The sequence below is a fragment of the Protomyctophum bolini genome, assembly GCF_963924005.1.
Source record: "Protomyctophum bolini genome assembly, chromosome: 17".
In the NCBI taxonomy this organism is placed as follows: Eukaryota; Metazoa; Chordata; class Actinopteri; order Myctophiformes; family Myctophidae; genus Protomyctophum; species Protomyctophum bolini.
In genome coordinates this window covers 25,437,117-25,450,091 of record NC_137878.1, presented here as the reverse complement: position 1 = coordinate 25,450,091, position 12,975 = coordinate 25,437,117, and the positions used below count along the sequence as shown (strand labels likewise).

General features: G+C 41.3%; 2 protein-coding genes across 4 annotated transcripts; one reads left to right on the top strand and one right to left on the bottom strand.

Annotated features, from left to right (window-relative positions):
- The first annotated feature begins 647 nt into the window (after positions 1 to 647).
- On the top strand, positions 648 to 3,740 carry LOC308332143 (uncharacterized protein). 2 transcript variants are annotated; one of them, XR_013965675.1, is made up of 3 exons: positions 648 to 1,274; positions 1,880 to 2,314; positions 2,347 to 3,740. XR_013965675.1 is itself a non-coding variant. In XM_080787796.1 (2 exons), the coding sequence occupies exons 1-2, from the start codon at positions 963 to 965 to the stop codon at positions 2,210 to 2,212; spliced, it is 645 nt and encodes a 214-aa protein (XP_080643922.1). In that variant the 5' UTR covers positions 648 to 962; the 3' UTR covers positions 2,213 to 3,740. The 2 variants fall into 2 exon arrangements, 1 of the variants encoding a protein (XP_080643922.1); XM_080787796.1 differs by having other exon boundaries at positions 1,880 to 3,740.
- A 1,429-nt stretch (positions 3,741 to 5,169) lies between these two features.
- Positions 5,170 to 12,886, bottom strand: gtf2h4 (general transcription factor IIH, polypeptide 4). 2 transcript variants are annotated; one of them, XM_080787431.1, is made up of 14 exons: positions 12,782 to 12,886; positions 12,478 to 12,596; positions 12,280 to 12,384; positions 11,454 to 11,585; positions 10,852 to 11,037; positions 10,342 to 10,450; positions 9,546 to 9,614; positions 9,293 to 9,376; positions 9,017 to 9,170; positions 8,775 to 8,905; positions 7,870 to 7,917; positions 7,649 to 7,727; positions 6,989 to 7,050; positions 5,170 to 5,508 (listed from the first exon to the last, which is right to left on the bottom strand). In XM_080787431.1, the coding sequence occupies exons 1-14, from the start codon at positions 12,782 to 12,784 to the stop codon at positions 5,398 to 5,400; spliced, it is 1,392 nt and encodes a 463-aa protein (XP_080643557.1). In that variant the 5' UTR covers positions 12,785 to 12,886; the 3' UTR covers positions 5,170 to 5,397. The 2 variants fall into 2 exon arrangements, with proteins under 2 accessions (XP_080643557.1, XP_080643558.1); XM_080787432.1 differs by having other exon boundaries at positions 12,478 to 12,677; positions 12,782 to 12,875.
- Between the last annotated feature and the right edge of the window lie 89 nt (positions 12,887 to 12,975).

The following is a 12,975-nucleotide window of genomic DNA, read 5'->3' as shown; positions in this document are numbered from 1 at the left end:
TGCATGTTTTGAACAAGGTGGACCCTCTTGTAAACAATTAAGTTTAATGCTTTAGGGTCGTCCACTGACTCCACTCAGTTAACAGTCTTTGTATTGAGTTGTGCTTGCAATGTACTGTAATTCTCCAATGAGTCCAATCTGTTAATAAATTAATCAATCAATCAATGAAATGATCTAGCTATTTTGTTAATGTGATTTTATGCTCTACGTACAGTTCTGTACGGTATATATATTCTACTTTTGTAATATAAATTCTTCCTGTTGGCGATTCGCAGCGCGCGGCTGCCGTGCCAGTGCTTTGCCGCTTTGCCGCTGCACAACCGCGGCTTCGGGACGTCACCTCGCGTCACGTCACCGCCCAGGCTTCAAAGCCATGGTTTCCATTCCAACTTTTAAGCAGTGCTTAGTTTAAGAGCCCGCCTACTCTAAAAACGGTATCCGGTCATTTACCAACAACATTATGTTCAGACAAAGTCCACTTCCGTATCCGCTGGTTCTCTCTAGACCGAAAACGCTACCTAACAAAAGGGTAATCGCCTCCTAGCCTGGCGGGGCGCGGCGGCGCGCGGCGACTCGCGCGGCCGCGCACGCTGCGCAGAGCATGATGGGATTCATGGAAGTGATGAAGTAAACTCCGTATGGCCGTTTATCGTGTTATGCTTTGAGAAACTTGCATTATTTACGGCAAAAATATGAATTTAAATCACGTCAAACCGATTCTCGCGAACGTTGTTTGAAGCGCTTTATAGGCCAGAAGGAGTTTATAAAGATCCTAAATCCTTATTGAAGCTGAAGGAGACGCGAGACAGACAAGTCTGCCGTGCATCATTGGTTCTTCTCGCGGAGTTTCCTCATCCCGCTCCTTCAAAACGACGCGGCAACAATTTTACCAAACTAATAAATAACCAAACAAGAAGGAACAACAACAACAACAACATCGGGAGTATTTATTTAATTAAAGCATGACGACGAGCTTTGAAGAGCGCGTCTGCGACGAGGTGCGCAAGTACCGGCATCTGTACGACAGGTCCGTGCGCGACTACACGGACGGCCAGATGGCCAACAACTCGTGGAAGGAGATCGCGCAGACGCTCACGAGCGACGAGAAGCACGTGCGCAAGACGTGGAAGAGCATGAGGGACCGCTACGTGAAGGCCAAGAGGAAGGGTCGCCATGGAGACCACCGTGCAGGCAGGGGGAAGTGGATACTGACATCACTGTCCTGGCTCAATAACTACGTGAAGCACGGAGAATTAACAGACGTTAAAGAGATGGTGGGTTGGCTATTAATTTGACTCTTTCTTTGAGTCAGTGTGTACAAGTGTACCAACCAAAACAAATGCACACACTCACACTTTTGAGGATCTAGCACCAACCATGATAGTGTGTAGTCCAGTGTTTTATGAGCTTTGCCTCATAAGACAACAAAACACGGACCCCCGGAAGGTGCGGCCCCTAAGAGCCACTCTGTAATATTATAAAATATTTTGTTAATACTATGGGAAGATTTCATCCATTTAATCATAACATATGCAATAAATGCATTGTTTACCACCCCCACCCCCCCCCCAATCCAAGTTTATCCAAATTATGGATAATCCAAGACAAATTATCCAAAATGTATGGATATAAATACCATAAGATAAATACAATAAAAACAAAAGCAGTCATCACCACAGCAGCATGGACATTTGGGTCTGTTATTGTACTCAATCTCTGTTTATGTACCAGGATTTTACTGTTGTTACCGTCAGGGAAAACTGATTGCAGAAGCAACTTAATTCATATTCACATTCATATCGTGATTAAACAGTACCGTACGACATGGTTAATATGAGCTGTATTCGTGTATGTTTGTGTTTTATGGTGTTTACTTTAGGTGGAGGAGCGAGACTCATCTGCTGAACTACCGTCCACACCTCTTTCCCAGGCGGTGGAAACCCTTGTCCGGCAACTCGGCCCTCCCACCAGTAAAGGGAAGGGGGTGAAAAGAAAAGTGGAACAAGAATTCTTAGATTACCAACTGCCTTTAGACCACGATGAACAAGCGCTCAGAGCCGTCGCAAACAAGTCTCTCGATGAGGACGAACATTTTGTGCTGAGTTTAGTCCCTGCACTTAAACGTTTAGCCCCTTATAAAAAAGCAAATGTGAAAATAGAGATTATGAGAATGATTACACAGACAGAGTTTGAGGATTATCATCAGGATTAGTGTTTGCTTCCATACAGGCTCATAAATGAACATAAGAGATAACAGTTATTTCAACTATTGTAAATATTTCTATTGTGCTATTTTTTGTACTTCCATTTTTTTGTACTTTTCTATTTCGGATAATTGTAAAGTAGCACATTCTTAATGCAAAATTGCAAATGTATAACTTCAATCCAGATAGAAACATTATTTGATTGCACTAATTTTAAATTATCTGGCTCCTTGCCAGTTCCTAACAAGGGAAGATAAGGCATACAAGATAATGGTGGAAGGGAGAATGCGGCAGGCGATGACTTAAACGGTCAAATGGTTATAACTTATAACTAGATTCTGAAGGTATTAAACTCGAATGATCATTTTTCAGTATGGATATTTTCACAGATTTTCTCTTAAATCAAAATGAGTCTCTCAGTTTGAGGATTACGGTACGTTTTAACAGCGGGGGCGACAGCCTGGCGTATTTTCCCGGAAGTGTTATTTGTGTAGTAGACGAGGGGTATAAAGGCACAATTAAGCTATCGCATCCAGCTATATAGCACATACAGCATTGGATGATCTAATTAACATGTTGAAGTGATCTCTCTCTCCCATACCGACGCCATGTGCATGTAAGTGGAGGAGCTGGACAGTTATAGCCTGCAGAGGAGTCTTCTGACCTATTGACCCTCAAGAATGGTCAGTATGGTATACTGACTGAGTCTGATCAAATCCTGCCCATGGTGGTAGAATTGTGTCCACAAATGTACACACTCTTACTGGGAACTGTCCAATTCCAGGCACCACTGGCCTTCATGTTCATCTACACATTCTATTGACTTGTTTCCCTACAGACTCAGAGACTCAGTCCCATGGGATACCCCTGTACCATAAAGACTTGATTCCATTCAGATGGATTAAGTGTCATCGCCACAGATCACTCTCTGATTTTGGATTTACTATGTCATAATGTTTGAATGTTCCACTCACTCAAATCATTCATTCACAATTCCTTGATCATCGATTGGAAATATGACATTCACTGTACAATAAATGTAATTGTTGCAGATTGTGTGTTATGTGAAATCTAAAGCCATGAGAAGTGCATGCGTACACAAAATGACCTTTCGCAAAATGAACTTCAAAGAGACTTTGCCTCACAACAACATGTTGACAACTAATGCATGTTGAAAGGACCTTGCGTCACAAGACATCTCAATGTCTCCATCTTGCAATGAGAGTGACATACTGTATGGTAACTGAGCCATGCATTGCACAACGAAGAGAGCTATATAATGAAGAGAGAGAAGAAGCCCAGCCAAGGAATCCGGGAAAGTATAGGACTAGTGAGACCAGAGGATCGGATAGGAATCCAGGACCCGGATGGAGGGAGAGGAGAGGAACCAGAAGGAACCAGAGAGAAGAATGTCTGATGAGAGGGTCTTGGCCACATCGCTACACAGACCAACCCCGCTTCTCTGACCTGAGCATCCCAGACGATCCCAGGCAAACCAAGGCACTACAACGAAAGGCTCAGGGGTTACCACAGACGATCCAAACCCCTGCCGCCTGCAACGCGACTTCTCTCCCTCAGAAGACAGACGACCCCAGTCTGCCTCTCTCTCAAAACTCTCAACAAACCAACACAGAAAGTGATGCATTACATCAAGTTTTTAAGTTCATGGCAAAAGACATTATCTATCATATAATTTCATTATCATTTGATTTGTTTCCTAAATTCTATTTGAACCTGCATTTACTCTTGTTTAAGAATTCATTTGATTATTGTGATCCATTCTACTGAGTTTGTCTATAAGCTTATGTGTGGAAATAAATTGATTCGTTTTTAAACAAGTCTATTTGCTCAAGAGTTGAATTTACTTGTTTTTGACACATGCAAAGTAAGAAAGATTACACGAAGATAGATTTGAGATAAAATAATCGATTATTTTATAATCTTTTTAATTATTTTATTAGTGGTTTAAAGTTAAGGGTTAAATATAAATGAATCTCGTGCTTATTCCTAAAATAATTTCACTGTCGCCCCCTTCTAAATTCAGATAGATTTTGAATTTTTGACTTATAATTCAGATTTTTGAATAATTATGAATTCCACCGATATAAATTCTACAGGATTAAATATATAACTACTACATTTGTCTATGGGACCCGGCGACTACTGGCGATAGCAGGCGAAGAGGCTATAATCGAAAAGTGGCCAGAGGAACGTTGTTGAAAAACATGAAAACATTTTATCTTTTGGACAACACAAAAAAAATAGCCAATCAAATTCATGTGTTGCTTTGTTTTCCCTCCACGCGGAAAAGTGATAATGTTTACATTACATACCGTACGGTAAGGTAATGACAGCAGGAACACCCACTAGATTTTGTATTGCCCAGAGTCGTCGCTGTTCGCCCGCTGTTAAAACATAGGGTTAGAAAGAAGTATGTGGTATAAATTCAGCCAGTGCTTCGTTCAGGTTCTGCCAACCCGCCTGGGTGTGGTGTTGAGAATCTTGGCCATGTGTATGTGCTTGAGATTTTGATCATCTGCTGGGCATGGGTCCTTGGTCCGGGGACCACCAGTGGTCCTTGAGGGAGTTCCAGGTGGTCCCCAGTGAAATGATGGAGAGTTGGAAACTAAATGGACCCTTATAGATCTTTAACTCTTCAGAGTGTAAAATTTAACCAATAGGACCCATACGGGTCGATTTGGTTTAATTTGACACTCTCAAGAGTTAAATTATTTTGTTAAACATCTGTTTCATTAGTCATCATTAGTTAATCTTGATCAACAATTGTCTGTTATCTCTCCTAACTTGAGCTTTGAGAACTCACAATCATTATTGAAACATGACGCCCCTGGTGGTCGGTTGGCTCAAATGCCGAATAAATAATGGGCCTTGAATACGAAAAGGGTTGAAATCCACTGCGTTCAAAGTAAAACGAAAATACTGTAGATGGGGCATTCAATTTGTTTGATGCATTTAATCCAAAATACACAGATATAACATTTTAGGAAAGAAAGATACAAAACAATTGTGACTTTTCTCTAACAGTCCCAAGCCATTTTCGTGTACGTTTTGGTGCGTTTTCACAGAACAACTCTGACGGGGAAATCTCTGGATTCAGTCAATTTGACAAAATCAACTCATCCAGAATAATGTGAAGTTATTGCTCATTCTTTCTTCCTCGCCTGCCCTCCTATTATGTGTGAGACTTCTGTCGCTTCCAGAACCTCTTGACGTCACTGTGTCCCTGCGGCGTCACCACCATCACTCGGTTATGAACATTCTGCCACACCAGACAACCCTGGCCCTGGGGAACAGAGAGGTCAATAGATCAATTATTTGTATACAAAACATTGAGACTGTGTGTGCAATGTGCAATCAGTGTTGATTTCGTCAACTAAAACTAAGATGAAAAATGTTCGTCGACTACCTTTTTCCACTGATGAAAACTAAATGGAAACTAAATGAAACCTAAGCTATGATGACAAAAACTATGACTAAATATACTGTCGATTTTGTCAACAAATAACTAGACTAAAATGTTAGGAAGGGACTAGTGGACAAGAGATCCAGTATCAGTCATTTTACACTTGGTTGCATGCTGAAAATAGCAGATCTACAAGCTCACAACGCATCGCAGTGCAAGTGTAAAATCAGTCATTACGACGACATCAAGGCCCGCCAAAATACATTTTGGTCGACTACTAAATCACCTGTAGATTTAGTCGACTAAAATCTTATAGTATTTAGTCGACTAAAAGTAGACTAACACTAAAACATTCCGGGTGACTAAAATGTGACCAAAACTAAATGAAAACTATTCAAGAGACTATGACTAAAGCTAAAATAGAAATTTGCTGCCAAAAACAACACTGGTTGCATGCAAGCGTGTCCCTAACCAGTTGCAGTGCTCTTTAGGGAGTGAGCCGCTAGGAGAGCAAAATTCCTGCACCATGATGGCTCTGAGCACATCATCCTGAATAACATCGATTGGGGCTGGGTTTTTAAAATACAACTGTATTGGGAATTGCTTACACATGACAGAAACCAAGGAGTATATTAAAGGACAAACATTACATATTCTAAGCCTGCTTACTCCACATTGGGGCAGCCGTAGCCGTTTGCGACCCTGAACAAGACACTTAACCCCTAACTGCTCCCTGTGTGCTGTACTAATACTACTAGTAGTTATTATATGATGCGTAAATGCAGTGGAAAGTTTTGATGATATGACCAAAAACACCCCAAAGTAATGGGGAACAAATTCATTCAATTGGGAGGCAAACTGCAGCCAAAAGATATTTCTTTACACACAACTTCTTTTACATAACTTCTTATTATGGGCTGTCGGTTGCTTTTGCAACCTGCATAAGTGTGCATGCCTGCATTGCATTATGTCAGTGTGATGTCATGTGGTGAGTGAGGTCTCACAAGGGGTCTGTAGGTTAATTGACCAGCTGCAACATGTCTTGTCTAGTTCATGTTCCAGACGGAGATGTCACGTCATGTCACTCGCCTTGACAGTTCAGTAATTACTTTTAAAATGAGGCATAATCCACTGAATTAGGAAAAAGGTCACATGAATTTCACAGATTTTCTTTTTACCCACGCAAGATTCATAATGTGATTCAATGGGTGAAGTAAGCACCACATAAAAGGTTATGTGGCTTAAGTGGCCCGAACCTCTAGTTCTGGATATAACCACGTAAGTAAGCTCTATCTTATACTCCATTGTACAACGCTATGATGAAAAATCACTAATTAATACAAAAATTAAAAAAACAAACCTGTGCTCTGTCCCGCAAAACCTCAAAATCTGCCTGTGAGAGGAACTGGTTATACAGCACTCCTGGGAGAAAAACAAACAGGTGAAGAGAGGTCAATCAACACAGAAATGAGGTTAAAGGGCAGCGCAACATCAATACCCATCCACTCCCTTACACCTTTAGAGCATATCAGAGAGCAAGGGTTACAACTCTGCTGTATTGACCTGAGTGGCGTCTACAGAGAGAGGGCCCCTGAATCCTGTCAGTCATAACCTTGAGTCAGGACAAATGAAGCCCTGAGAAAATCAATCAACTGCATCTCCGAAGAGCCCACAGGATGCAGGAGGGCACAATTTAAGGTTCAGGATTTATTTTTAGTAAATTAATTATACCAAGTTTAGTATTTCATACTACAATACATTATTGTGTAATATTTCATATAATAGAGGACATACATACAGACAGATATAGATCAACACACACACACACACACAATACAATACAAAAACAAATATAACAGGGTTGACAGGTTGACAGAGAAACTGCCTATAACAGCCGAAACCGAGCAGTATTTGGCAAGTTGTTTGGCTTTGCTTTTTGTCATGCCAGCTATTCTTAAACCACTCATGGTCAGTTTATGCACATGGCCCAGGCTTCCACACACACCCACACCACACACACCTTCAGTGAACTGTAGCCGATCTCTTTCCAACTCCCACAATCGTATCTGATCTGTAATAGTTGGGGGCAGAACTGGGGTCTGTTGGATACAAAAAAAGGGGTAAAGACAGTGTGACCGACAGTCAGGTATTGTGATGAATATAATTAGTACAGTGTGAAAAGGCTACTGTAAATGGAGATGAAAACTGAAAACTAGCACAATCCACAATCCGTTGACATACCTGTCTGAGCATAACAGGGTGCGCTCTGGTCCTTAGAAAGTGGATAATCTAAAACGTCAAAAAAAAAATATATATATATATATATATATACAGTATACACACATGTGAAAAGACAAGATGAGATTCCTGATCAGTTAATCTAACGTTATCTCCACAAGTGGCTCTCAGCCTTTCTAATGCAGCTCTTAAACCAACAAAGCAATGGCTGTCTGGTTCTGTCCTGTAGTCTACATCTACAAGCTCACACCGAGTCACGATGCGCTGTGATCTTGTAGATCAGCCATCCCCCCCTCCTGCAACAATAATTTAGTTTTTGTTTGCCAAGAAAACAGTTTTGAACCACTGATCTACAAACAGTAGAACATTCATAATGACCTGATGAGTTGATTGTATACAAAACGGACAGTACTATCATTAGACAAATGTTTTTTTTAACACCTGCTTTTCTGCTTGCCGTAAATTGCATTGCAGTGTAACATAAACTGACGTTTATTCTAGCCGTGTCCTGGTACTGTACATTGCTTTTTCCCTCTTTAACCCATTCTGGGCAGTGTTTTAAGCATTATGTCATACTGTGTCATAATGTGGCGCAAATCTTTGAATATATATTCTTTCAGAGCGAACACTTTTAACTCAAATCTTTGCTTCTGGGAATCTTTGCTTCTCCTGGTACAACATGTTTTTAAATGGGGGTCCGCAGCCAAATACAGATAATTCTGGGGGTCCTTGACATGAAAAAAGTTGAGCACCATTGACATAGAAACATACCTGTAGGTTTTTCAGAAAACGGTTAGGATTTAGAAGGAATTCTTTTTAGAATTGGCCTCAGGTCTAAATGGGTTAAAATGTCTCTTTCTTGGTAATCATCATGGCTTGCTGCTGAGCTGCTGAGTGGACTAAAGTACCTGTTGTGCAGTGATGCCATTGTTGATGGCCTGCTGCACCGACTCCCTGGTGACATGACCCACCACCACATTGGAGAAGCGGTACAGCATCTCGCTAAAAAGAGCAACCAGAGCGATCTGTAGTTCCGAGTCTGTTGGAGGAGACAGAAATGCAGACACTGTGGCTACAACCACAACAACAACCAAAAGTACATCCTTCTAAAAGTCTTTCATCATCATCATCATAAATCATCATAACGCACCTGTGTACGCGTAGATGCGGTAGTTGGTTTCTACCACGATGAAGCCTGTGTCTCCAGTCCCTGGGGTGGCACCCAAGGAAGCCGAAGAGTTGGTAGTGACTCCTGCAGCCAACGTGATTGCCAGCCGGGTGGGATAGTACCTCCTCGACTTCCTCTGGGGAGAAACGAGTTGCATGCAGACAGAGGTGCATTAGAGATGAGACGAGGACACGAGGGAGGTAGCGCTTCACTTTCTTTTTTTTGCAGTGTTTCTTGTTCCTCCTAATAACTCCTCACCTTCCTCTGGAAGACAAGGCCAAACTCCCGCAGGTGCTGCAGGAAAGTGAGCAAGGACTCGCTCATCCCCTCAACAGAATAATCCTGACACATGAAGCAAGGCACGATCAATAGTGAGAAAAGGAAATTGGGGGGGAAAGCCAGCGTACATTTTTGGAACTTGAATTATGACATTGATTTTGTGGTTGCTTGTGAGAAAGCATGTGAGCTAATGTTGTGAGAATCAAATGTTAGAAAGCAAGCTTGCACTCACTCTGCCAAGGGTGGAGAAACTTAGCTGGAACAAAAATGACAGGATCTCAACAAGGTCCATGCCTCTTGACTGGAAGATAAAAAGGAATAGAATGGGAATATATTTGTACAAGGTCAAGATAAGGATAGATATGAATGATTAATTGAAACTTCAAGATTTCAGTTCATTGATAATTGTCTTCGTCAGATCTTAAATTATTTAGTAACTTCTCTATGCCTTTCCTGTCGAGTTCATCGCTGATTGGAACCATGCTGGGTCTTGAAAAGCAACAGATTCTGATGGGTATTTATTTACATATTTGTGTCAGGGTCCGATCTGTGTCTGTCTGTGAGTATATAAAGCTAATCTCACTAGCTAGTAGGTCAAAGAAGTACCTACCTTTTGAAACACCTACATTCATTTTAAATGAATGCACTCAATACAACAAACAAATGTATGAAAACTGACTGTGCCCTACTTTCTGTCAGACCTGTCAAATTTCAGAGGTAACTTGTAATTATCCCAACCCATTTAAATGTCTGCTCTGGAGCAAATGAAATAATATTCTGCATAACAATTTAGCAGCACACAATTTGCAGCAAAGTAATTAATAGCCCTGAGGTTGTAGTTTGAATTTATTAGTGTGTCCATTTACTGTTAGGCTATCTGTATACAACACACATCCTCTCTGCAAATGTGTGGCATGTAGACTATGAATTAGTGTGGTGGTGGTGGAGGTGGGGAGTGGGGACTACAGACTACTCCCTTAAATAAAACAAATCTAGTCAATTAAATATTGTAATTATTGGACCCTTACCTCTGCAGTTTTGAGGTACTGAAGTGTGAAATACCAAAGCTGAGAGGATGTGTCCAGGAGTAGAAACTGAAAGCCAGCAGAGGTGATACACGGGGCCTCTCCTGGCTCACTAGGAAAGAGAGGGAAGACATTGATGAAAATAGTAAATGGTGCATTTATATAGCGCCTGCTTTACATAGATTGTGCATTACATTACATTCACACTAATCACACACACATCATACACCGAATACCGATGGTGGCGGAAACCATGCAAGGCACCAAACAGCACATCAGGAGCAATTAGGGGTTCAGAGTATTGCTCAAGGACACTAACTCTGGGGGAGCCCCGGGTTCGAACTGGCAACCTTGCGGTTACCATGCAGCCACTCTACCCCTGAGCCTCTTTACTAGTAAACTTAATCCGGCTCTGTTTGCTCTGTACTTTGTCATATCTCTTTTCCAAAAGATGGGTTATTTTTGCCTTAATGTTCCAAGGTTAAAGGAACCAAATGTGAAAACAACAGTTACCTTCTCATGAGGCCTGCTTGTATGAGAAGCTGGGCCAGGTCCTGGCTGACGGCGGCGCTTGGAGAGCCCACCATGAAGTGCAGTATCACCTCCCAGCGTTCCATAGCGTAGCGGTCCAAACTGCCCACATCACGTGCATGTCGATCGGGGCCCAGACTGTTGCCGTCATCTGACCACGCTTTGCCTCTGTGCATGTAGAGAGACAGCAGTGCACTCACTGTAGAGTTGAAAGTAATTCATACTACTTACCGTACCACAGTAGTGCCGGGAAAGTATAGTTTAGGCTGCAGATAATCTTTCTTCCATTTATTCTTTCATTCAAAATCAGTGTTGATTTTGTCGATAGCCGATCTACAAGCTCACAACGCGTCGCGCTACGACGCACTGCGACCTTGTAAAATCAATCATTACGACGGCATCAAGGCCCGCCAAAATACATTTCAGTCGACTAAATCAACAAAATCTCATGACATTTAGTCGACTAAAACTAGACTAACACTAAAACATTCCAGGTGAATACGACTAAAACTAAAATAAAAATGTGCTGCCAAAAACAACACTGTTCAAAATGCATGTTGTGAGCTAATGTGGAACTAACTTACCCCCCAAGCAGTGCTATCCTCAGGTTGTCTTTGAATATTGGGTTCAGAATATTTCCCTGTAGACCGCCCTGCAACTGCTGACTGTGCCAGAGTCGTAGACCCGACAGAACTGAGACACACTCATCATGGTCCCTGATGTTCAAAAGGTCAGACAGAGAAATGTCATACATACATATACATACAAGCAGTGTTGAGCAAGTTAAGCTACTAGTTACTCTTATTAAAACATGAATTGAGCTGCACAAAAACGCTCCCTTTCAAATAACTACGGTAGCTACCTACAGTGCAAATTACTAGTAAAAGTAGCTGTAGCTATTGAAGATAATTTTTTAACTTTAATTTCAGTTTTGGCAACTTGACAAAAATATAACATTTCTTACGTTTTGTTTTTTTTACATCCTCAGCTGTTTCACACTTTTTATACAGAAAATAGAGACCTAAAGCTCAAAACTCATCTTTTATGTGCCACTGAAAATGCATTGATAGAGCAGAGCTTTTGTCAAGATACTGTACCAGCTACATGGTGGGGGTGGTAAAGCTACAGTACTAGTAATAACCTACATCATGTAATTAAAGTATGCTCAAGCTGTCACAGTAACATTAACTGCAATTTTGGTGCTGAAGCTGCAGAATCAATGTTGTCTAGGTAGTGTTCCAGTCACTACCACAAATAGCCTAGGGATCTGTGTTTTATTATGCTAACATGTAGTATAGTAAAATAAGTTAAATAACCAGTCATAAGGAACCAAATGAACCCGTTAAGGCCCATTTGGTTCCCCTGTGTGCTGTGTGTAGTTGGCATGGCGACTTGAGGTAATCGACTCACTTTTGACTGTCCTTTTTCACCCACAAAGCCACTGCAGCCTGTGGCAGAGGCTGTTCAAGGAACAGCATACGCATCACATAATTCTTTGCCAAGGAGGGCAGCTCCCTAAAACAAATCAAAATAGAAATGTCATGATAGCTTTAATAAATATCTCAGTTGTAAGACCACGTTAAACCTAGATTGCATGGATGTACCCACCTGAAGACAGCCAGACATGTGGCTGGATGGTTGTACAACCTGTCCAGAATGTCTGGACTCAACTCTTTGAGGTATTCGTGTAGATTCTTGCATTGTAACTGGACACGTAGATTCATTTTCTGTCAACAACAAAGGAGAAGTTCACAAGGGTTTATTGTGCCAAGACCTTCACTGTGAAGCCCATCTTCATTATCGATCAACTGTTGCGACACAAAAAGAAAAATCACACAAATGTGTAAAGAATGGACTGGAGCATTATGGAGCACAGCGGTATACAACACCGGAGAAAACGAAGTGATTATACCATGATTGCTCAGTTCAGTTTCTTGCTCAAATGATTATACATAAAACAATTCATAAACGCATCCTCTTCTTTCGGCAAGTTGTCGGCTATCACAAAGAAGCCATGTTGTCCAGTCACATGATCCAGTCACGTGATCTCCCTTTCCAACAACAGCAAGCTGAAAGATCATTTAAATATAGCCTATTTAATATTGT

What these genes read in the sequence shown, in the direction of transcription:
- LOC308332143 (XM_080787796.1), top strand. Translation starts at nt 963, where the DNA reads ATGACGACGAGCTTTGAAGAGCGCGTCTGCGACGAGGTGCGCAAGTAC. An exon ending in TAACAGACGTTAAAGAGATG is followed by an intron (nt 1,275 to 1,879) that starts GTGGGTTGGCTA and finishes TGTTTACTTTAG; the next exon opens with GTGGAGGAGCGAGACTCATC.
- gtf2h4 (XM_080787431.1), bottom strand. An exon ending in ACATGTCTGGCTGTCTTCAG is followed by an intron (nt 12,385 to 12,477) that starts GTGGGTACATCC and finishes GATTTGTTTTAG; the next exon opens with GGAGCTGCCCTCCTTGGCAA. An exon ending in GTTTCTCCACCCTTGGCAGA is followed by an intron (nt 9,377 to 9,545) that starts GTGAGTGCAAGC and finishes TTCATGTGTCAG; the next exon opens with GATTATTCTGTTGAGGGGAT.